The sequence below is a fragment of the Gasterosteus aculeatus genome, chromosome 1 (assembly GCF_964276395.1).
Source record: "Gasterosteus aculeatus chromosome 1, fGasAcu3.hap1.1, whole genome shotgun sequence".
Classification (NCBI taxonomy): Eukaryota; Metazoa; Chordata; class Actinopteri; order Perciformes; family Gasterosteidae; genus Gasterosteus; species Gasterosteus aculeatus.
Window position 1 is genome coordinate 212,587 of NC_135688.1, and position 23,771 is coordinate 236,357.

Below are 23,771 nucleotides of genomic sequence, written 5' to 3' on the forward strand. Positions count from 1 at the left end.
CATGTCGTCGGTCTACTTCTCCCCCGTTATTTCTCCATCTTTAGTATCCGCCGCCGGACCTTCTTACGGTTAAATATCACATAAAATAATACCGTGAAATATCGTCTGACATGAAAACGGTCCGTGAGGCAAAAAACTGCAATAGTAGGTTTAAAACTTGGTGACAGCAATAGTGACAAGTAATGCATGTTAATGGAAATAAATCCGAACACATTCGGAAGACAACGGAATAACTGTTAACCACGTTTGTTTCGGATCAGAGCAGCAGCTGATTAGCCTGGATGTTAGCCCGGCGGTTAGCCCGGATGTTAGCCTGGTCTAGCCCGGCTGTTAGCCCGGATGTTAGCCTGGCTGTTAGCCCGGCAGTTAGCCCGGATGTTAGCCTGGATGTTAGCCCGGCGGTTAGCCCGGATGTTAGCCTGGATGTTAGCCCGGCAGTTAGCCCGGATGTTAGCCTGATCTAGCCCGGCTGTTAGCCCGGATGTTAGCCTGGCTGTTAGCCCGGCAGTTAGCCCGGATGTTAGCCTGGATGTTAGCCCGGCGGTTAGCCCGGATGTTAGCCTGGATGTTAGCCCGGCAGTTAGCCCGGATGTTAGCCTGGATGTTAGCCCGGATGTTAGCCTGGTCTAGCCCGGCTGTTAGCCCGGATGTTAGCCTGGTCTAGCCCGGCTGTTAGCCCGGATGTTAGCCTGGTCTAGCCCGGCTGTTAGCCCGGTTGTTAGCCTGGTCTAGAGCCTGCTAGCTGCAAAGAATAAATCACCATGGTTACTTGGGTGGGTTTAATTCAACCAACTTCCGTGCAACCAAGTCAAAGCTAAATTCATCCAGGATGACATAAATATCCCGACTTAATCCCTTATCCTGGTTTCGTGCAGGAGCCCTCAGATCAGAGTACATTGCATTTTGTTTTTAACCCATGGTTTTTACATTTTGCCCGGGGAGCCATTATGGGTCAGGTGTCTTGCTCAGTGACACGGGACATGGAGCAGCCGGGACTCAAACCGCCAACCTTGTGGTTCCCAGCTCTACTCCATCGCCCCGTCGCCTCCACAAAAGAACACTACTGCGTTACAGTTGGAATACTAATACCACGCAATATTAATACTTTGGGTTATCATTGCATGTACTCTCAGGCAACATTTGTACTACAGTATTTGTGTAACTGTAAAAAGCCGCGTTCTAATACTGCAGTAAATAGTGGCATTCCTGTACTAGTTTGTGTGCACAGTGCGGAGCGGAAACAACTTAACCAGCAGAAGCAAAAACAGAAATGTACTAACTGGCCCTCCAAGTTATTAGAAAACATGATCATTACGATTAACAAACCTATGTTAGTTGCAAGCTAAAAATCTCACAAAAAAGTCATCACAAATGATAGTTGACCATTTTGTATTTATTTATCATGGACTATTTAAACTATAGTGAAGAAAGAGAGGTAAGAAATACTCACATGTAAATGTAAATCGTTTATTGTACTCAGGGGGAGGACGTCAGGTGATACTCACACACAAGAATGAAACAACACTACGATGATTAAATAAACAGCAAAAACTGGTCAAAAGAGCCAGGTGTCCCTGGTCTCTGTGGTCTCCCTGTCTCTGTGGTCTCACTGGTTTCTGTGGTCTCACTGGTCTCTGTGGTCTCCCTGTCTCTGTGGTCTCCCTGTATCTGTGGTCTCACTGGTCTCTGTGGTCTCCCTGTCTCTGTGGTCTCCCTGTCTCTGTGGTCTCACTGGTTTCTGTGGTCTCACTGGTCTCTGTGGTCTCTCTGGTTTCTGTGGTCTCACTGGTCTCTGTGGTCTCACTGGTCTCTGTGGTCTCTGTGGTCTCACTGGTCTCTGTGGTCTTTATAGGGGATGTAGATGTAGGGGTGTTTATGTGTGACATAAAAGAAGACCATGATTAAGACCACCTCCTAGATGAAGGTTAGACAAATGTTTATCCTCCTTGTCTCTTGGTCTCTTTGCTAAAACCATCAGCAGCTTGTGTCACATTTCTTCAAAAGTACAAATGTGACAAAAAAATAAGAAGGTGATTTCTGACAGGAAGTGACCTCATCGTGGCAGGCTCACATGACGTCCACAAAGAAGTCCCCGGGGTTCCCCATGGCGAGGCAGAAGGACTGCTGACCTCGGGGCGACAGAGCAGGCAGGAAGTCGTTGGAGTCTTTGTTACCGTGGAGACCAGAGCAAGAGGTCGGGGGTCCCCGGGCGTTGTCTTCGGGGGACTCCACCAGCTGCTTGCCAGGCAAAAAGCTCAGTTCCTGTTTGCTCGTCTCTGATTGTCCCCCGCGTCCTCGCTGCTTCTGAGTGTCACAGTAGTTTGATCCGCCGCTGTGACTTCCTGTTCACACAAACACCATGTTACCATGACAACGGGGGGTAATAGTCATTTTAAGATATAAGATGTTGGTGTAAATTTGTCATTGATCCTTAGATTATAGGAGGATACTAGAGTGCGATCCATTACAGACGGACATGAACAAATAAATGATTAGTATAAACCATGAGATTAGTTTTTAGCCGTCAGGTCTGATGGAATGTTAGTATGGATCGATTGATCTTATTGATTTGTATTCTTAGAAAACAAACCATAAAGTAGGATTAACGTTCTATAAATAGATTATATGTGTATTTAGAATAGTGACTAATCAGTTTTTGAGTAAAATGAGATGATGTTGGTGAGTCTTTCTACATTACGGGTCATTTAGCAGACGCTTTTATCCAAAGCGACTTACTTTACACTTTAAACTTTAAACTCATGGCTTTTACATTTGGCCCGGGGAGCAATTAGGGGTTAGGTGTCTCAGGGACACTTCGACACGGAACATGGGGCAACCGGGACTCCGGCTCTACACCCTTCGCCACGACGACCCCCTAAAAGCTTGTACCATCTAGGAGGTATTGATCATGCATGATAACAACAGTTGATGATTATCATTAGGATAGAAAGCTGATGTCACCTTCACTGGGCTGACTTCCTCCCCCACCCCCACCCCAGACCGGCAGCTGGTGGAGTGGGGGAGGCGAGCTGTAGGGGTGAGGGATAGGGTACTGGTAGGGGAAGGCCGGGGGCCTCTGGGGGCCTGGTGCTGGACCCAGAGGGTCACAGTCTGATCCTCCTCCTCGACTGGAGGGTTCTTCATGATCCAGTACAGTCATCTCACACAAATCTGACAGACAGGAGGAATCAGTAGTGTTAATCCGAGGTACCGGTCCTAGGACTGCTTCTGGCACCTGAAACAGTACCTCTGACTTACCTCACTAGGATAGGTCATTTAACCAGTCCTAGTACTAGAACTGGTTAAATTACTAACCTATTTCTCACTCATAATCACCAATCATTACTAAAAACCACCGATAATCACTAATCGCCGGTTAATAATTGATAGCCTCGGGTTCCTCACCTCCACACAGGTCCCTGAAGATGTAGTAGCACTGCTCGGAGAAGGTCACCTTGTTGACGGTATGCCGGATAAAACCGGCCTTCAGGAGGCTCCCAGCGTACTTACGAGCTTCTCGGCGGTCGGTGAATCCTTCGAGGCTCCGGTGAAGCCAGTCCACCACATCAGAACCTGGGGGGAGGTCTTAACTCATTCACTCCATAGCAACTGAGGCTTCGCACTGGTGTAGTCTAAGGACGCACGGATCCCACGTGGAGCGGTTGTTACATGTAGACCTCGTCTCCTCTGGTAGATCAGGTCCACCTGTGCATTCACTAGAACCTTCTGACCACAGGACCTGCTGGACCTCTTCTCCTGTGTGGACCTCCGCTTCTCTCTAGACCTTACGACCATGTGAATCTTACCTTTATGGTTTGAGCCGGACTCAAACAAAGGTCATGGTGAACTCAGCAGAACTCACACGTTAAACCATGTTGCTCTCTTGATCAATGAGACACCTAACCCGAGAAGTGAACAATGTGGACCAATAACTTCTCAGTTCTCCATCTGGAGGAGCTACTCTTACCGATGAAGGCGTTGGGGATAGTGATCTTCAGCCACATCCGGTCCCGAACCTCCAGACCCGACTCCGGGTTGGCCATTGCCTTGACAACCGCTGTCATTTCGCTGTGGATGGTCAGGTGGTTCTCCTCGTGTACGCCTGAAAGAGCAGCAGCAGGTTATTTGGGGCTTCGGGGGGCAGTGGGGGGGCTGATGGAAGTCTCACCGTAGTGGGGGGGAAGCCTCCCAGTCATAGCGGCTGTGTGCGACACCCATGCGGCCGGGTCGATCGGCCGGACCGGCTCGCCTTCCAAGACCGGATCAAAGATGGAGGATAAGAACAAGAAGGGTCAGGGTCTGAGGCATTAGGCCAGAGGGGGGGCAGAAAGGGCAACACATGAAGAAGACTCACTCCTCGGAAGACTGAAGCAACCACGAGGACTCGGATCCCAGCACTTAGCCACCGTCAACGTCACGGAACTACAAGGGGTACGTATAGATGTGAGTATGTTACTTCATGTACTAGTAGGAGTACTAGTAGTATTCGTCTCCCCCTGGCATAAGGAAAATCTCTCTCAGGATTACTTGTAGTATTAGTAGTAATGTTATTATTGGTAGTATTAGAGGTAGTATTACTAGTCTCACCCTGGCTTGTGGACGATCTCTCTCAGGACTCTAACAGCATCATCGTTGCTCATGTTCTCAAAGTTGATGTTGTTCACCTGACAAACAGACACAAGTTTATCTACTCACATACTACGTAGTACCACCAAGAGGTGTACTAGCACCTCTTACAGGAGTAATAGTACTCCCACTTATTGTAAGTCGCTTTGGATAAAATGTAAATGTAAAATGTATTAGTACTAGTTCATGTAGTACTAGTAGTAGTACCTGCAGTAGTAGTATATGTAGTACTAGTACTAGTACATGGAGTACTACTAGTAGTAGAATCAGGTAGTACTAGTTGTAGTACAGGTATTCGTACCTGCAGCAACATGTCTCCAGGCTCGATGCGTCCATCTGATGCCACGGCTCCGCCCTTCATGATGGAGCCGATATAAATACCTCCGTCTCCTCGCTCGTTACTCTGACCTACAATACTGATACCCAGGAAGTTATACCTCTCTGAAGATAGACAGAGAGGAAGACCGGGAGACGAGGGGACACAGAGACAGGCCGACAGACAGATCGTCAGAAAGGGAGACAAGTAGCATAGTAGTTATTACTTCAATACAATCATCTTGCTGCATGATATTAAATATGACCAGTGATGATGAGGTAGTTGGTTATAGTCTACTGTGTGCAAGTCACAGGTACCAATGTATACCTTTACTGAACTGTGTTTCTTCTGCTTCTACCTTTTCTGGTACTCACCCATGTTCAGAGTTACAGTGATGACGTTGAGCGACATGGTGGAGTCAGTGACACTACTGAAAGACACGGACTGAGGCAGACCGGGAGGAGGACAGACAGGAGGACGGACAGGAGGACGGACAGGTGAACAGATAGGATAACGTACAGGAGGACAGATAGGAGGACAGATAGGAGGACGGACAGGATAACGTACAGGAGGACAGATAGGAGGACGGACAGGTAAACAGATAGGATAACGTACAGGAGGACAGATAGGAGGACGGACAGGTGAACAGACAGGATAACGTACAGGAGGACAGATAGGAGGACGGACAGGTAAACAGATAGGATAACGTACAGGAGGACAGATAGGAGGACGGACAGGTGAACAGACAGGATAACGTACAGGAGGACAGATAAGAGGACGGACAGGAGGACAAATAAAGGAGGACAGAGACAGAGTTAAAAGATAAGAAAGCACAGATAAATAAAACATGACAACAAAACAAAGCTGATCACATGATATAATCAGCTGCTTCTCCAATAAGAGCAGCGCCCCAGATCTACTGTACTGCTGTACTATTGTGTAGACTCATGTAAATATATTAGTGCTGGGCAAGGATTACATTTTTTTATTGCGATTAATCGCATCATTTGTGTATTGGGCCCTTTTGTTTATCCAAACACATTAAACAAGGTGCTTTTTACCAGTAGAATCCACTTATCAAAGTACCAGTTAGATATTTCTTGTAAATCTCAACTTAAAAATTAAAAGAATCAAATTTAATCTATTTTCCACTTTTATCTAGTTTGTTACATTACAACAGGAACCTTTGTTTATTCCCCCCGGGTCCTAAGGTCCTCCATGTAGTGCTTCAATAAGCATTATGAACATCAATGTACATACATGTACTGAGCAGAGTGGATGCTGCTAACATGTTTCTGCTGGAGAGCAACCTGGGGGAGGACGGATGGGGGGGCTACCTGAGTACAATTACAACTCTGGTCATTAAACACCAAAAGTAACTTTTAAAAAGAAGTTCCGCTTTCAAATACTCTCATTGGTGGTGACATGTGATGACGCCCCTCCCAAACCAAAACTGATCCCCCCCATGTGAGCCGTGGGGTGTCCGTGTATTCACAGACTTTAAAATAATCATTTAAAAAACTCCTGTAATTGTCAGCGTTGATGAATCACCAGGTTAACGCCATCACTAAATATATACAAATATATATACAAATATACATGGTATCAGTAATTATATGTGTGTATATATATATATATTTAATTATTAAAATTAAACCTGGCGATAGAGTGAACTCACAAGTGTGTCTCTCTGTCTGTGTGTGTGTGTGTGTGTGTGTGTGTGTGTGTGTGTGTGTGTGTGTGTGTGAGTACCTTCTCCATCCGCTGTGGGGTTTTGGGTTTCTTGTGGCGTCGTCGTTGTGTTCTGATGAGTTTTGGAGACGAGCTGCTCTGACCTGTTGATTGGCTGAACCTGTGTGACATTACAGAGGGGAACACAACATTTGTTGATGATATGACCATGTAGGAAAACAGAAATTGGAGGAATTTAAAGAAATGAACTGAATGAAATTAAATCAATTGTATTTAAATATTTTGATAAATATATAGTAAATAAAGATATAAAGCAAACCTTTATGAACAAAATTGAAATATTTTTGAGAGAAATACAATCCAGAATCCCAAAAGGTGAACGGGTAATGAAGGTGCAGCTTCCGATCACATATAATCACACGCGTGAGTGTGGAGGAGAAAGGAGCTGCTCGGCCCGACTGACGGGGCAGATCATTGCTGCTCTCAGATCTGCAGGGAGGCTTTTATCTGCCGGACAATAAACACGCCGAACCGACGGTCACATGACCCTTGGCAGCCAATCGGAACAGGGGGAGGAGCCGGGAGCATGAACAGGTTTACTGGGGCAGAAGAAGGCCGCAGGGCAGGTGTGTGGGGACCAATCAGGGGAGAGATGCTGATGATGTCACTGAGTCACATTCTCAGGATGCTTAACGGAGCAGTACCACATTTATAATCATCTTCCATCTTCAGCTTAGCTTAGCTTTAGCTTAGCACAAAGACTGGAAGCGTACCACATTTATAATCATCATCCATCTTCGGCTTAGCTTAGCTTTAGCTTAGCACAAAGACTGGAAGCGTACCACATTTATAATCATCTTCCATCTTCAGCTTAGCTTTAGCTTAGCACAAAGACTGGAAGCGTACCGCATTTATAATCATCATCCATCTTCAGCTTAGCTTAGCTTTAGCTTAGCACAAAGACTGGAAGCGTACCACATTTAGAATCATCTTCCATCTTCAGCTTAGCTTAGCTTTAGCTTAGCACAAAGACCGGAAGCATACCACATTTATAATCATCATCCATCTTCAGCTTAGCTTAGCTTTAGCTTAGCACAAAGACTGGAAGCGTACCACATTTATAATTATCTTTCATCTTTAGCTTAGCTTTAGCTTAGCACAAAGACTGGAAGCGTACCACATTTATAATTATCTTTCACCTTCAGCTTAGTTTAGCTTTAGCTTAGCACAAATACTGGAAGCGGAGGGTTTAGCTTCACCATGTTGTACTGAGATGTACTGTGTTGTGTGTATATTTGTGACATGTGTCTCTGTGTGTTGTACTGAGATGTACTGTGTTGTGTGTATATTTGTGACGTGTGTCTCTGTGTGTTGTACTGAGATGTACTGTGTTGTGTGTATATTTGTGACGTGTGTCTCTGTGTGTTGTACTGAGATGTACTGTGTTGTGTGTATATTTGTGACGTGTGTCTCTGTGTGTTGTACTGAGATGTACTGTGTTGTGTGTATATTTGTGACGTGTGTCTCTGTGTGTTGTACTGAGATGTACTGTGTTGTGTATATTCGTGACGTGTGTCTCTGTGTGTTGTACTGAGATGTACAGTGTTGCGTGTATATTTGTGACGTGTGTCTCTGTGTGTTGTAATGAGATGTACTGTGTTGTGTGTATATTTGTGACGTGTGTCTCTGTGTGTTGTACTGAGATGTACTGTGTTGTGTATATTCGTGACGTGTGTCTCTGTGTGTTGTACTGAGATGTACTGTGTTGTGTGTATATTTGTGACGTGCGTCTCTGTGTGCATACCTTCCTCCTGAGTCTTCCTCAGAGGAGCAGAAGCTGCTGGTCTCTAATTGGCTGCTTGGTTGGGTTGATGACCTGTCACCTCCGGCCGCTGGCCCAGCCCCATTTTCACCAGCTGGTCTTTGGTGGGCGTGGCCTGCAGAGAGGGTGTCAATCAGACACAGAACCCTGAAACATCAACTGTCTCTCATCCTGTCCCGTTCCCTCGGCTCCTTCAACGGGGTCAAAGGACGCAGTCCTCCAGGGAACAACTTGGAGGACTCATCTGATCTGTCCTTCACTCTAATATCAGCAGAAATAATTGTTGTATTATAATATATAACATCACATATTTGCTGGTAAGCGATGTTGTGCTTTTACACATAAGACGTGAGAACAAACTGTTCATAGTTAGAACTCTGTCACGCTGCCCCTCCCCCATAGAGCCCCTCCCAGGCTGCCCCCCTCATTAGATCTGCCCCTGGTCCTAAATCCCTCCATGTACTGCTTCTTATGAGCATCAATGTACCAACACACGTTTAGAACAAATACACAACGAGCAGCTCGTCTGTAGTTATTCGGGAAAAGTCACTTTAATACCTCAACTTTCAACCTTTATTGCTGCTTCATATTATGAACAGAAATGGATAAAAGTTATGAACCTAAAATATGACTTTCAGTCATAACGTTACAAAGGTTGAGAAGAAATACACAAAGAAACTGAACTTGTTGCTTTATGGTGTGATTATAAACTAACTATACATTTAGTCTTAGGAAGCAAGCGTCTGGTCACATTCAGCTTCTGTAGCTTGGACGAATTTCTTAAATTATAGTTAAAGTAGCTTGAATATACCAGAAAGAAACAGAGTGTGTGCATACAAGTTAATAAGTTTGCTGTTGTAGTTTTCAGTTCAGGGTTTAACCGATTTGAATCAAAATACTGTAAAATGTTCTTCTCTTAACCTGAAATATACATCATGCTCCAGAGGAGAAGCATATCTTCCTATTATTATTCTAATGTATTTTATATATTTATACACTCAGCAGGTTGCCAGGCAACAGGAGCGGCCTAGAACAGCTGATGATTCAAACAGGAAGTCTCTCGTTGGACAGACTTGGTTCAGCCCATGAGGACCCACATCCTCTGGAGGATGCAGCCCAGCAAACGAGACTTGAGACTGAGATCATGAGACAGGACTGTGGAGACGCTCACCTTGCTCTTCTCTCTCAGGGGGTAAAGCGACGGGTTTGAACTCTGACCCCTGAAGCGCGTCCTGACTCACAGCAGCAGCACTGACAAACAGACAGACATCATCTCAAGAATAGATGAAAAAGGCAACGCAAGCAAACATGTGCTTACACACTCACATCTTTACACACTAATATATTAACACACGTATACACTGTGACACTTGTGAACTAACATACTTTTAATAAAGATTGTGTTGTTGGAATGACAGACTGGGACTCACTGGAAGGACGGAGGTCTGGAGTCTCCTATCACACCTGTCCTCTCTATGGGGGGTGGGGCAGGTCCAGTGGGCGTGGCTAGAGATTGAAGGTCCGACCCCCTAAAATCTAACGGACAGGTCTCTGAAGACACCAGCTGGAGAAAGAGAGGAACACCTGGGTCAGCAGGTACAGGGAGGTGTGTGTGCGTGTGTGTCTGTGTGTGTGTCTGTGTGCGTTTCGGACCCAGCAGATGACTCGTCCGTTCACAAAGGGAAGTATGGCATCTTCATCACTGATCTCTTCTTTAACCACCCTGCGAAAGACACATATTATCATCATCTTCATCAGATCTACAGTACGCCACAATGACAATTCTTTCTCGCTTTCTGTAATAATTCACATCTCATTAATGCGCAACACTAACTTTGTTTCTTCCACTGAGTATTTGTGCTTTCTCGCCTCACAGGTTTCTATCTGGACCCCGTTCCTGCCTCCTGCCGTGACCCTGCTGACACCTGCTGCTATCATCATCATCATCATCATTATCCATCCATCCATCGTCAAACCGCTCATCCTGCACACGGGGTCTTGGGGGGCTGGAGTTGATCCCAGCAGACTTCAGGTGATAGACGGGTTCATCCTGGACGGGTCACCAGCCAATCACAGGGCTCCACAGAGACACAACCACTCACACGCACACTCACACACCTACAGGCAACTAGAGTCCCCAATCAACCTGATCCCCAGAGCAGGTCTCTGGACTGTGGGAGGAAGCTGGAGAACCCGGAGAGAACCACGCAGACACGGGGAGAACATGCAGACTCCACACATCACCATTATTATTATTATTATTTTAAACATTAATCATTTTACTATTACTGTCATCATAAACCATCAATACCCTCTCCTAAAGTCTTTGTGCTCTCCCGCCCACAGGCTTCTGTGGATGGTGGTTCTATGTGATGGTGATTATATTTCTATCTGATGGTGCTTCTATGTGATGGTGCTTCTATGTGATGGTAGATCTATCTGATGGTGGTTCTATGTGATGGTGGTTCTGTCTGATGGAGGTTCTATGTGATGGTGGTTCTATCTGATGGTGGTTCTATGTGATGGTGGTTCTGTCTGATGGAGGTTCTATGTGATGGTGGTTCTATCTGATGGTGGTTCTATGTGATGGTGGTTCTATGTGATGGTGGTTCTATCTGATGGTGGTTCTATGTGATGGAGGTTCTATCTGATGGTGGTTCTATCTGATGGTGGTTCTATGTAATGGAGGTTCTATCTGATGGAGGTTCTATTTGATGGTGGTTCTACGTGATGGTGGTGGTCCTGCAGTGCACCTGCTTACTACTCTACATATTTGAATCATTTCTGTCTGAATAGAATGTGTTGTTCATCTTCTACATTGTTCATTCTGTCCACATGACGTCATTGTAGTCGGTCCATCAGGAGACGGATCCTCTGACTCTCACTGAGGTTTCTTCCCTCTTTCTCCCCCTTAGCCAACAGGTCTGTGGACGACGCTGTCAACATGGCCCTCCACTACATCCTCCAGCATCTGGACTCCCCAGGAACCTACGCCAGGATCCTGTTTGTGGACTTCAGCTCTGCTTTTAACACTATCATCCCGTCTCTGCTGCAGGACAAACTCTCCCAGCTGCACCGCCCGACTCCACCTGCAAGTGGATCACAGACTTCCTGTCTGACAGGAAGCAGCACGTGAAGCTGGGGAAACATGTCTCAGCCTCTTGGACCATCAGCACCGGTTCCCCCCAAGGCTGCGTTCTTTCCCCTCTGCTCTTCTCCCTGTACACCAACAGCTGCACCTCCAGCCACCAGTCCGTCAAGCTCCTGAAGTTTGCGGATGACACCACCCTCATTGGACTGATCTCTGGTGGGGACGAGTCCGCCTACAGGTGGAGTCTGACCATCTGGTGTCGTGGTGCAGTCAGAAAAACCTGGAGCTCAACGCTCTAAAGACAGTGGAGATGGTTGTGGATTTCCGGAGGAACAGAGCCCCAACCTCCCCCGTCACCCTGTGTGACTCCCCCGTCACTATTGTGGATTCCTTCCGTTTCCTGGGCTCCATCATCACCCAGGACCTCAAGTGGGAGCTGAACATCAGCTCCATCACCAAGAAGCTCAGCAGAGGTTGTTCTTCCTGAGGCAGCTGAAGAAATTCAACCTGCCAAAGACGATGATGGTGCACTTCTACTCGGCCATCATGGAGTCCATCCTCTGCTCCTCCATCACCGTCTGGTACGCTGCAGCCACAGCCAAGGACAAGGGCAGGCTGCAGCGTGTCCTCCGCTCTGCAGAGAGGCTGATCGGCTGCAATCTGCCGTCCCTGCAGGACTTGTTCGCTTCCAGGTCTCTGAAGCAGCTAAAAAGATGGTAGCCGACCCCTCTCACCCCGGACAAAACCTGTTTGTGCCCCTTCCATCTGGCAGGAGGCTGAGGTCCATCAGGACTACGACCTCCCGCCACACCAACAGTTTCTTCCCGTCGGCAGTCGGGCTCATGAACAGAGCCGGTCCCCCACTGCCTGACTATAACACTCCACCGGTCACTCCCCCTCACACTGCACATGCCACTTTAACTGCAATTCATCACTTTGTCGTCACTCGTCACTTTGTTACTTGTTCACTAGTGCACTTTATGCTTAATATTTTTTAACTTTTTTAATATTTTAAATTCTTAACTTTTACTTTATTCCCTTGTTTTATACTAACCCATCGCATTAGCATTTCATTCTACTTTATTTTATCACTTGTGCACTGCTGTCTTGTTGTCTATTGTTACACTGTCTTCTGTCACGCACCAACCATCATTGTATGTTTGACATATTTTGGTAATAAATGTTTCCTGATTCCTGATTAAGGGGTCTTTAATTTATAATTTGGGATTTTGGAATATACAAAATAAAATGAATTGAATTAAGATACTTACTCATGTTATCTTTTTATACTATTTTTCATTATTAGCCATAAACTATTAGCGTCTAGTCGATTAATAACAAAAACAACACCAATGACGTCACGCCCCGTTGTCATCAATATTGATCACGTGACTAACCCAATCTCGTCGTCGACGGACTTGAAGAAGAATTTGACGTTTGGTTTGTTGAGGACGTGTTTGAAGTCCGCCAGGGTGACGCGTTGCGCGGGTACGTTGATCCGGATCAGGTAGGGGGTCTCCTGGTCCTCCAGGTGGTAGATGACTCGCGTCTCCTCCGCCATGCCGCCCCCCTCGGTCCCGGCACAGCACGGAGCAACGGTCGAGGGGGATGCTGAGGGGGAGACGGGCACCTGTCTGTCCGTCTGTCTGTCGGTCCGGCTGTTCCGGTCCAGATGTGTCGGTCCAGATGCTGCAGGTCTCTGATGCTCTGTCTCCTCTGAAAGACACGGTGACGTCAAGATAAAAGTAGTAAGTGGAGGCTTCCGGTTGAGCTCTTCAAAATAAAAATAGAACGTGGTTCCGTCACATGCGGAGCGGCCTCATTTCATCCTCCGCGCGTCGTTCGACACGCACAGTTTAGTGATTATGAACGAATATTACATTTACATGTCATTACATTTAGTTTAGAGGTGTAGGCGATGTGTTCGCTGCTGTGGTTTTTATTGGCTGTATTGATTGATTTCCCCGCCTTTAGACACTACCAGGAATCAGGAACATTTATTGCCATAATACGTCAAACATACACGGAACTTTAGAACGACAATGGACAACAAGACAACAGTGCACGAGGAATACAATAAAATATAATGCTATGGCTTAGTTTAAAAATAAAGGAATGAAAGCTAAAAGTTAGAAAGTTAAAAATGTTTAAAAATAAATAATAAAAATGATGATGCAAACAGTTTGTAAATGAAAGCAAAGAGTTTTATAGTCCCTTCAAAATAAAAGTTACGAAACCTCCTTAAATCGTTCTGGAATCAGTTAATGTTCTGCAGATAAATGACAGTTTGTAGTTCAAATGGTTTATTTGTAGTCCAACATTCATGACAACAGGCATTCACTGACAGCTACAAACTGTCAGACATTACAGCTTCAAATAATTTGTGCGGAAAATATATAAATACAACGTTGATTTGTTTATTGAGCGGTTCCTGATCAAAGCGTAGATAACTTATTGCTGCTGGAGGTGAGAGTTCCCGGTGGCAGTGAATGCAGCGTTAAGGCCACTCTGGTGGAAGTCTTTCTAGAATCGGTGGGTTGCTGTGGAGTCGAGGTCTGCAGGCTTCAGTCAGCACCAGGAGGTAGAAGTTGAAGATGGACCTCGGGGGGGAACTGATCTGAGCAGTTTACTTCTTCGCTGATGTTCTAGTCCCTTCTGACACTTTGTCCAACAAACAGTTAAAAAGGTCAATAAAGCAGAATTGTTCAAATATCTGAGATCATTAAGTAATACATCAATAAATAAAGTGTTCTTCACAGTGATGAAGATGACATCTCTCTCAAAAACAGACATCCAATCAGAACGAGCCGTCCAGTCAGAGGATTCGTCCATGATGATGTGTCTGACTTGAGCTGTAGCTGGTGTCCATTAAAACCTGATCAGTCACATGACCAGTCTCAGCGCCGTTGAACTTCAAGCGGAGACGTTGACGTCTCGCAGAGCAATGGCGGCGGTCGTCCCAGCAGAGGCTGCCGTGGCAACTTGCTGCGAGAAGGGGGAGGAAGAGGCGGAGGGGGGCACGGCGGACAGAATGGGGACGTTCTGATTGGTCGAGGCGCTGCTGGTCTGGAAGAGGATCTGCTGTAACGTGCGTCTGAGGTTCGGATGTAGGCGCCGCTGAGTCTGGTTGAAAACCTCCACGGCAACACACTTCATCACCCCGGCAACCAGGTCGTCATACAGCGGCACGGTGTACATCCTGGACGTCTGGGGAGAGAAAGCGGTTAACCACGACGGATGACGGCCATTCAACATTAGCTAAGCTCTGACCTAGTAGCATCTACACAAGTACTGCTGTGTACTGAGCACATAGGTAGTAGCATATGCAGAGGTACAAGTACTACTGTGTACTGAGCACATAGGTAGTAGCATATGCAGAGGTACAAGTACTCCTGGGGACTGAGCACATAGGTAGTAGCATATGCAGAGGTACAAGTACTCCTGGGGACTGAGCACATAGGTAGTAGCATATGCAGAGGTACAAGTACTCCTGGGGACTGAGCACATAGGTAGTAGCATATGCAGAGGTACAAGTACTACTGTGTACTGAGCACATAGGTAGTAGCATATGCAGAGGTACAAGTACTACTGTGTACTGAGCACATAGGTAGTAGCATATGCAGAGGTACAAGTACTGCTGGGGACTGAGCACATAGGTAGTAGCATATGCAGAGGTACAAGTACTGCTGGGGACTGAGCACATAGGTAGTAGCATATGCAGAGGTACAAGTACTCCTGGGGACTGAGCACATAGGTAGTAGCATATGCAGAGGTACAAGTACTCCTGGGGACTCACGTGCTTGTGGAGGAAGGCTCGGACTCGAGGCAGCTCGGGGTGGAAGGAGTTCCTCACAACCATCTGAAGCCAGCGGATCTGAACCTCAGCATTCAGTCCATCAAAGACAGACGCGTAACATGCAGACAGACGGGTCATCACATCTGAGAGAGAGACGGGTAGAGAGCGCTATTATAAACCATTGGTTTTTTTAATATCTTATTTTTATAACATGTTGTCAACTCTGCGTTTGAGGTGGGGTCAGTCGGGTTTGTGCTGTCTGAGCGTACCGATAAATGACCTGCTGCTGGAGAAACAAATAAAGGATTCCTACCAGAACGTCCATCCGCCTGCGTGTGCTGAGTGACCCCGACACCCCGACGCTACAACACTGTATATAGTCATTTGATGACGTACACATGGCGTCCGTAATGGAACGTTCGGTCTAATCCTTCTCAGGGATTTCTTCCTCATTTCATCCCCGTTTAAGGATTTGTCTTCAGTGTCCGGTCTGAGTTTTGGAACAGAGAATGTTGGAGCCCTGCTTGGTAGCACCTCCACCCGCTACCCCTGGACTAGGTAGCACCTCCACCCGCTACCCCTGGACTAGGTAGCACCTCCACCCGCTACCCCTGGACTAGGTAGCACCTCCACCCGCTACCCCTGGACTAGGTAGCACCTCCACCCACTAACCCTGGACTAGGTAGCACCTCCACCCACTACCCCTGGACTAGGTAGCACCTCCACCCACTAACCCTGGACTAGGTAGCACCTCCACCCACTAACCCTGGACTAGGTAGCACCTGCACTAGCTACACCTGGACTAGGTAGCACCTCCACCCACTAACCCTGGACTAGGTAGCACCTCCACCCACTAACCCTGGACTAGGTAGCACCTCCACCCACTAACCCCTGGACTAGGTAGCACGTTATTAGCCCTCTGTAGTTTGAATGTCTTGGTTCTTGTACCTCGTGGCAGCGGCGTCTGGTCCAGCATGCGGTCAAGGAACAGGACGATCTGAAAGGTGCTCCAGGCTGAGAGGTCAAAGGACACCAGGGCTTGTGGGTCGGGGGACTGGCAGCCCCTCCACAGGTCACACAGGTCCTGGACGGGCTGGGTCAGAGCCCCCGCCGCGGACAAGTCTGGCTCAAACAGGGGGGGTCCTGACCCGTTGAGCCAGCGCTCGAACTCCAGACCTGAGACACACACAGCAAGTGATGTCACAGCTGGGAGTTTACTGACATCATCAAGGAAACATCCTGCAAAACCACATGATCGTACTTCAGTAACACACAGTAACCCCCCCCCCCCCCAGACCCTCACCTTCTCTGTGGGAGACGTCCATCAGCTGAGGGAAGTACTGCAGGAAGTAATCGATGAGGTCCTGAGCCACGACGCTCTGAAACTTAAACTCTGAGATGTAGTCCTGAAACACGCAAACACGACACATTTAAATGCAAACACGGATATTCACACATATTAGGGCTGTCAAAGTCAATGGGATTATTGTGGCAGGGATTAACGCAATAAAGTATTTGAACGCAGCTTTGTTTACTTTCGGCGTGCGTTGACCCCTGACCCCTGAAGCCGCCGCGTGCTGCGGTCAGTTAGATGCAGAGAGCGAGACAGTAGCTGAAGATGGACAGAAGAACTGAGCAGAGGAATTCCTCCACGTGTCAAACAGAAAGGGGACCACGTTAGGCTAAGCTAGCTGCTAAGCTACTTCCATGTCAACATCTACCTGCAGAGGACCTGCTAAATGTGGGACATCGTTGGGACTTCAAATGCGTCAAATGATGGAGAGATGAGAACAAAGAACGAGGACGACAGGAAGAGTCGTAGTTCCACATGTTCCACCTCAAAGACGATCACATGGGAGTTTGTGTTTACAGTTTACAATACAATTAAACAACAGTGTCTAAAATACACACTTTCTAAAGTGATTCATTTATAGAATTTAGTCTTTAGTAGAAAAACAAACTTTTGATCGCAAATCAATGAATTTCAAAATATAAGTATATATAATACACTTTATATATACACTCACACACAAATCTAAGAAAATACACTGAGAAATACTATACATGTTATATTTTGGATATTTACATACGTGTATGTAAGTGTGCACTGCTGTGTAGCGGTGTGTAGCGGTGTGTAGCGGCGTGTAGCGAGGTGCACTGCTGTGTAGCGGCGTGTAGCGGTGTGTAGCGGCGTGTAGTGGCGTGTAGCGAGGTGCACTGGTGTATAGCGGCGTGTAGCGGGGTGTAGCGGCGTGTAGTGGCGTGTAGCGAGGTGCACTGGTGTGTAGCGGCGTGTAGCGAGGTGCACTGCTGTGTAGCGGCGTGTAGCGGCGTGTAGTGGCGTGTAGCGAGGTGCACTGGTGTATAGCGGCGTGTAGGGAGGTGCACTGCTAGCGGTGTGTAGCGGCACGTAGCGAGGTGCACTGGTGTGTAGCTATGTGTAGCGGTGTGTAGCGGCGCGTAGCGGGGTGCACTGGTGTGTAGCGGTGTGTAGCGGCGCGTAGCGAGGTGCACTGGTGTGTAGCGGTGTGTAGCGAGGTGCACTGGTGTGTAGCGTTGTGTAACGGGGTGTAGCGGCGCGTAGCGAGGTGCACTGGTGTGTAGCGGTGTGTAGCGGTAGCGAGGTGCACTGGTGTGTAGCGGCGTGTAGCGAGGTGCACTGGTGTGTAGCGGCGTGTAGCGAGGTGCACTGGTGTGTAGCGAGGTGCACTGGTGTGTAGCGAGGTGCACTGGTGTGTAGCGTTGTGTAGCGTTGTGTAGCGGCGTGTAGCGAGGTGCACTGGTGTGTAGCGGCGTGTAGCGGCGTGTAGCGGCGCGTAGCGAGGTGCACTGGTGTGTAGCGGCGTGTAGCGAGGTGCACTGGTGTGTAGCGGCGTGTAGCGAGGTGCACTGGTGTGTAGCGGCGTGTAGCGAGGTGCACTGGTGTGTAGCGAGGTGCACTGGTGTGTAGCGAGGTGCACTGGTGTGTAGCGTTGTGTAGCGTTGTGTAGCGGCGTGTAGCGAGGTGCACTGGTGTGTAGCGGCGTGTAGCGGCGTGTAGCGGCGCGTAGCGAGGTGCACTGGTGTGTAGCGGCGTGTAGCGAGGTGCACTGGTGTGTAGCGGCGTGTAGCAAGGTGCACTGGTGTGTAGCGGCGCGTAGCGAGGTGCACTGGTGTGTAGCGTTGTGTAGCGGCGTGTAGCAAGGTGCACTGGTGTGTAGCGGCGCGTAGCGAGGTGCACTGATGTGTAGCGGTGTGTAGCGGCGTGTAGCGGCGCGTAGCGGCGCGTAGCGGCGTGTAGCGGCGCGTAGCGGCGCGTAGCGGCGCGTAGCGAGGTGCACTGATGTGTAGCGGTGTGTAGGGGCGTGTAGCGGCGCGTAGCGGCGCGTAGCGAGGTGCACTGACCCTGAGGAAGCAGTCGAAGCGTCTCACGTCTCCACTCAGCTCAGAAAGATAAGAAACAAAACAGAATCCTTTCTCATATGTAAAGAGATTCATCAGAGAGCTGGGGTTCACTCCTAGAGACAGAGACAGGTCACAGAGACAGAGACAGGTTACAGGTCAGAGGGAGGACACACGTGTGTGTGTGTGTGTGTGTGTATGTGTCTGTATGTATGTGTGTGTGTTACCTGGCTCAAACTTGACCTGCAGCTTACTAACAGGGTTGTTGTCTCCAAGGAGACGGAGCTGTCTGTGTAGAGCGTCCAATCGTACGGCAGTCTCCAGACAGGTGAACGCCTCACCTGAGGGAGGGGGGGCATTACATCTCAAACAGTACTATTGATGTAGTACTATGAGTCGTAGTAGTAGAAGTAATCTTAGTAGTTCTACTACTAGTACTTGTACTCTTCCCATAGGCCTCGTCGTTATGGGTCTCTGGGCATAGGTAGTACTAATAGTAGTACTGGTAGTACTCTTACCATAGGCCTCGGTGGTAATGCGTCTCTGGGTGTAGGTAGTACTAATAGTAGTACTGGTAGTACTCTTACCATAGGCCTCGGTGGTAATGCGTCTCTGGGTGTAGGTAGTACTAAGAGTAGTACTGGTAGTACTCTTACCATAGGCCTCGGTGGTGATGCGTCTCTGGGTGTAGGTAGTACTAAGAGTAGTACTGGTAGTACTCTTACCATAGGCCTCGGTGGTGATGCGTCTCTGGGTGTAGGTAGTACTAAGAGTAGTACTGGTAGTACTCTTACCATAGGCCTCGGTGGTGATGCGTCTTTGGGCGTAGGTAGTACTAAGAGTAGTACTGGTAGTACTCTTACCATAGGCCTCGGTGGTGATGCGTCTTTGGGCGTAGGTGGCCAGGCCCTCACTCAGCCACATCTCCTCCCACGTGGCGTTGGTGACGGCGTTGCCGAACCAGCCGTGAGCAATCTCATGCACAACGTCGATCAGCAGGAACTCGCTGCTTTCCAAGATGGAGGCTATAATGAAGGTGAGGCAGGGGTTCTCCATGGCAACGATGGGGAAGGAGGGGGGCAGGAACACGATGTCACACCTGAGGGTCATCATTGAGGATTACTGGCGTCTTTAACCTTCCTAACTTACAGGGACCCGTAACTCACCTGCCCCAAAGGTAGGGTCCAAACAGCTCCTCTGCTACACCCAGCCAGCGCTCCACGCTGCCCCCCAGCTTCTTCACCGCACACGAGAGCAGACAAGGCTCCGCCCACACACGGCTCCTGGAACAGAGGTAGTAGTAGAGTAGAGACCAGAGTAGAGACCAGAGTAGAGACCAGAGTAGAGACCAGAGTAGAGACCGGAGTAGAGACCAGAGTAGAGACCGGAGTAGAGACCAGAGTAGAGACCAGAGTAGAGACCAGAGTAGAGACCAGAGTAGAGACCAGAGTAGAGACCGGAGTAGAGACCGGAGTAGAGACCGGAGTAGAGACCGGAGTAGAGACCAGAGTAGAGACCAGAGTAGAGACCAGAGTAGAGACCAGAGTAGAGACCAGAGTAGAGACCGGAGTAGAGACCGGAGTAGAGACCAGAGTAGAGACCGGAGTAGAGACCGGAGTAGAGACCAGAGTAGAGACCAGAGTAGAGACCGGAGTAGAGACCAGAGTAGAGACCGGAGTAGAGACCGGAGTAGAGACCAGAGTAGAGACCAGAGTAGAGACCGGAGTGACTGACCGCGGGCCAACGTCCACGTGCTGCAGCTCCCCGGCCACCAGGGCCACCAGGTATGAGGGGACAGGGAACTCCATGGAGAACTGGAAGACCCGGTCCGGCGTAGAATAGGAGCTCAAAGACGCACTCATCAGAACAGTCACTCCTTCTGGAACCTGCAGAGGAGACCAGGCGTCCGTTTCAAGAGGTTTAACAAACTCTGAGTCAACGGCGTTACGGGACGGGTGTGGCGCCACTCTGCGATCCCCTGGTGATTCCTCCCATTCTCGTCCGTACTTTTGCTTTAGATCTTCTTTCAAATCGACACTCTGCAAAGAGACTGTGATCGGCCGCGAACCTGAAACAAACCAATCAAATCAAACAACGGCAGCGAGTGTTTCCCAAGCAGGGGCCACAGGACAGAATACGGGAACAAACCCGTATTGATTCACAACAGGACGCGCTATTTTATTCTCAAATACGGGACGATCCGTATTTTAAGGGACTGACGCTACTCTGGTCTCGCGTTCTTCCCACTCGATCGCTCTTTTCTGTGTTTTCATGAAGCAAACATCACATGTTCCTCCATGACGTGTAAAAATAAATTCTCCCGCCTGCCAAAGAGCAACGTCGGGTGTTATGACACCGGTATGAACGGTATGTGAGCAATCCTTGCCGTACGGAAATCTTATCTCTAGTATATATAATACAGTAGTACATGCACGTAGTACCAGTACTCACCCTCACGGTGGCCGTGTACGTGCTCTTCACAGCCGGCGTGTCGAAGCAGGGGAAGAAGGAGCGGTTGCACACCGAGTGGCCCTGAGTGAAGACCAGAGGACGGGACTGACCACAGGTCAGCTCAGAGTCCAGCCACCAGATCTGAGCACGCACGCGCACAGACACACACACACACACACACACACACACGCACACACGCACACACGCACACATTACATCACATGTCATTTATCTGACGCTTTTATCTAAAGCGACTTACAATAAGAACATTTAACCAGAAGGACACAAACTCAGGAGAAGAAGAAACTCAAATAAGCCGATGTACAACTTGCTGTAGATAAGAACCATTATAAGTCCAATGTAAGTGCTGCAGTTAGTTAGTGTGTTAGTGGAGGTAGAGTCTAAAGAGGTGTGTCTTTAGTCTGGAGATGTGAAGGCTCTCTGTGGTCCTGATGTCTTCAGAGACCTCCTTCCACCATTTAGGAGCAGGACAGCAGAGAGTGGAGATCTAGTCGAGTGTTTTGCTCTCAGTGAGGAGGAACAAGGACACACACACACACACACACACACACACACACGTCACCAACAGGAGTGGGATCTGGGATGGGGGCTCTCCTCACCGCTGGGCCGTCCGTGGTGGTGTAGCGGACCGTGATCTGGATCAGCCGGCCTGGCTTCACAGCGGCGGGGGGGAGGCTGATGTTCAGAGAGGAGCCGTAGTCCGTGAAGGGGTCCACCCGGTAGGTGAGGGAGATCGGCTCCTCTTGTCCGGCTCCGGGGTCCTTGCAGTCTATGGAGTGGATGAGGAGGGAGGGGTGGGAGTCCAGGACCAGGCTGGTGACCCCCTTCTGGGCCGGGACCAGGTCCAGAACCAGCCATCCGCTCATCTCCTTGACGGCAAAGTTGAGCCGCAGATCGAGGTGGAGGTGTCGCAGCCGGAAGGAGCGGAAGTTAGAGGCCGAGGCCACATCCACCAGGGGGCCCCGTGGGGTCCCGGGTCCCGGAGCCGCCAAGGGCCGGGAGTCCCCATCGCACCGGGGCCCGGAGGCCAAAAGGGGCTTACGGCAGCAGCACAGCGAGGTGGGCGTCTGGTGGAGCTCCGCCATCACGGGCCGAGCCCGGGACTACAACCCCCGCTTAGACCTGGACTGACCGCATCCAGTCTGGGTCGGGCTGAATCTAAAACCAGTTCTAAACTACAGCAGACCGTTATGGAACCAAGGCCAGACCACAGTCAGAACCCATTAGGCCACAACAGCACAGAGCCAACAAACTAGAGACCACATTAAGATTCCGGTTGCAAACCAGAACTTTATACTAATCCCATTGAAACAGAATCAGAGAACATTTAAACCCGACGGGGGAATTTCTCTCAGACTACATGAAAAAGCTCCTTTGGCGGTTTTGACCCGGGTCCACCTGCTTCTGGACCCCAGTGAACCAAATACGGCTCTGTGATAACCAGCGTTCACGCTGTAGTGGACCGGTCTGATGTGGCCTGAGGACCCATTTTAAAGCGGACTGAAATGCTTTGTGAAGACTAGACTGCATTCAGAACCTCATTAGAGTCTAAATCAACTGTAGACCCCGTAGACCAGTCAACACCTTCATAACCCGGTTCACCTATGGATCAGGTTCCAACACTTGGATGTATGAAGTCACAATTAAGTATGTTTTTTAAAAGTATATCTTTACCTCGTTTTGAGACCGGATGAGTCCTCAATGTGAACCAGACTTCATTCAAAAAGCTGCAGATTTAAGGGAGCCGAGCAGCTGCTTGAAGCCCCGTAAGGACGCTGGACTTAAAGGCTTCTTTAACATTAAGCTACACTTAAACCTCTGCGCGTCCACACATTTAGCTTCAAATGACTTCAACAAAGTCACTTAAATATTTAAGGCACTTGAATATTCGGCTGTAAACTAACGCAGCTAGTTGAACTAACCTTGTTAGCGCAGCAGGCTAATTAGCATTAGCATCAAAGACAAGACACCGGTTCCTCCTCTGAGCTCAGCCCGGCTGCCCGGGCTGTGTCCCGGGCCCTGAGAGCGGGACCGGCCGGTGAAGGACGTCGGGCCGAGGAAGAGTACACGGACCACACGAAGACAACAAGACAACACAAGACAGAGGAGCCTCCGGACTAAACAGGAAGTCACTACGGAAGGAAAAAAAGTTTCCTCAGGCCGGAGGAGGCGCTGTGGAGCCAATCACTGGAGGTCAAAGGTCACCAGCCTCTGCTCAGCAGTGCATTCAGTCTGATCGATAGAACTCAATGATCACACAGAACACTATGCATCGTAATCCTAGTTATCTAATAAACACTATTTATTATTCTGTTAAATCATAGTAAATCTGACCATTAGAACCACACATTAGTCACATGACAGCAGCCGGGTCTCATTTGGTTGACTGCGTTCTCCAGAGGACCAGGGCCTCATTTATAAACGTTGCGTACGCCGCTCTCTACGCAATAATTGGTATTTATAAAAAGCAAACTTGACGGGAAAAATGTGCCGTCCTTCACGCAAGCTCGGACCCGTGAGTACGCACAAAACGGGTGAAATGAGAACCGTCGGCAAACGCAAGAAACACGCAAAC

The 23,771-nt window shown here is 48.6% G+C and overlaps 2 protein-coding genes across 4 annotated transcripts; both read right to left on the reverse strand.

Moving 5' to 3' along the window:
• Positions 1-1,453: 1,453 nt before the first annotated feature.
• Positions 1,454-13,299, reverse strand: dvl3b (dishevelled segment polarity protein 3b). 2 transcript variants are annotated; one of them, XM_040183375.2, is made up of 15 exons: positions 12,945-13,299; positions 10,110-10,179; positions 9,887-10,020; positions 9,628-9,707; positions 8,439-8,571; positions 6,695-6,794; positions 5,317-5,386; positions 4,928-5,067; positions 4,588-4,664; positions 4,355-4,422; positions 4,169-4,249; positions 3,968-4,102; positions 3,406-3,573; positions 2,962-3,171; positions 1,454-2,342 (listed from the first exon to the last, which is right to left on the reverse strand). In XM_040183375.2, the coding sequence occupies exons 1-15, from the start codon at positions 13,106-13,108 to the stop codon at positions 2,068-2,070; spliced, it is 1,905 nt and encodes a 634-aa protein (XP_040039309.2). In that variant the 5' UTR covers positions 13,109-13,299; the 3' UTR covers positions 1,454-2,067. The 2 variants fall into 2 exon arrangements, with proteins under 2 accessions (XP_040039309.2, XP_077961227.1); XM_078105101.1 differs by lacking the exon at positions 12,945-13,299 and adding an exon at positions 10,291-10,560.
• Positions 13,300-13,833: 534 nt separating this feature from the next.
• Positions 13,834-23,354, reverse strand: rnpepl1 (arginyl aminopeptidase like 1). Of its 2 annotated transcripts, XM_078105094.1 has the most exons (11): positions 21,796-23,354; positions 21,176-21,316; positions 20,459-20,610; positions 19,891-20,007; positions 19,588-19,823; positions 18,952-19,065; positions 18,728-18,840; positions 16,647-16,749; positions 16,292-16,519; positions 15,344-15,486; positions 13,834-14,754 (listed from the first exon to the last, which is right to left on the reverse strand). In XM_078105094.1, exons 1-11 carry the CDS (start codon positions 22,279-22,281, stop codon positions 14,461-14,463), a joined length of 2,127 nt encoding a protein of 708 aa, XP_077961220.1. In that variant the 5' UTR covers positions 22,282-23,354; the 3' UTR covers positions 13,834-14,460. The 2 variants fall into 2 exon arrangements, with proteins under 2 accessions (XP_077961220.1, XP_077961223.1); XM_078105097.1 differs by lacking the exons at positions 13,834-14,754; positions 15,344-15,486 and adding an exon at positions 15,938-16,109 and having other exon boundaries at positions 16,202-16,519; positions 21,796-23,353.
• Between the last annotated feature and the right edge of the window lie 417 nt (positions 23,355-23,771).

Coding starts and splice junctions, on each gene's coding strand:
- dvl3b (XM_040183375.2), bottom strand. CDS start 13,108: ATGGCGGAGGAGACGCGAGTCATCTACCACCTGGAGGACCAGGAGACC. Junction 9,708..9,886: donor TCCAGACCTCCGTCCTTCCA/GTGAGTCCCAGT, acceptor TCTGTTTGTCAG/TGCTGCTGCTGTGAGTCAGG. Junction 5,387..6,694: donor CCCCACAGCGGATGGAGAAG/GTACTCACACAC, acceptor GGTCTGCCTCAG/TCCGTGTCTTTCAGTAGTGT.
- rnpepl1 (XM_078105094.1), bottom strand. CDS start 22,281: ATGGCGGAGCTCCACCAGACGCCCACCTCGCTGTGCTGCTGCCGTAAG. Junction 20,611..21,175: donor CGTACACGGCCACCGTGAGG/GTGAGTACTGGT, acceptor TCTCCTCTGCAG/GTTCCAGAAGGAGTGACTGT. Junction 14,755..15,343: donor GAGCCTTCCTCCACAAGCAC/GTGAGTCCCCAG, acceptor TTCTCTCCCCAG/ACGTCCAGGATGTACACCGT.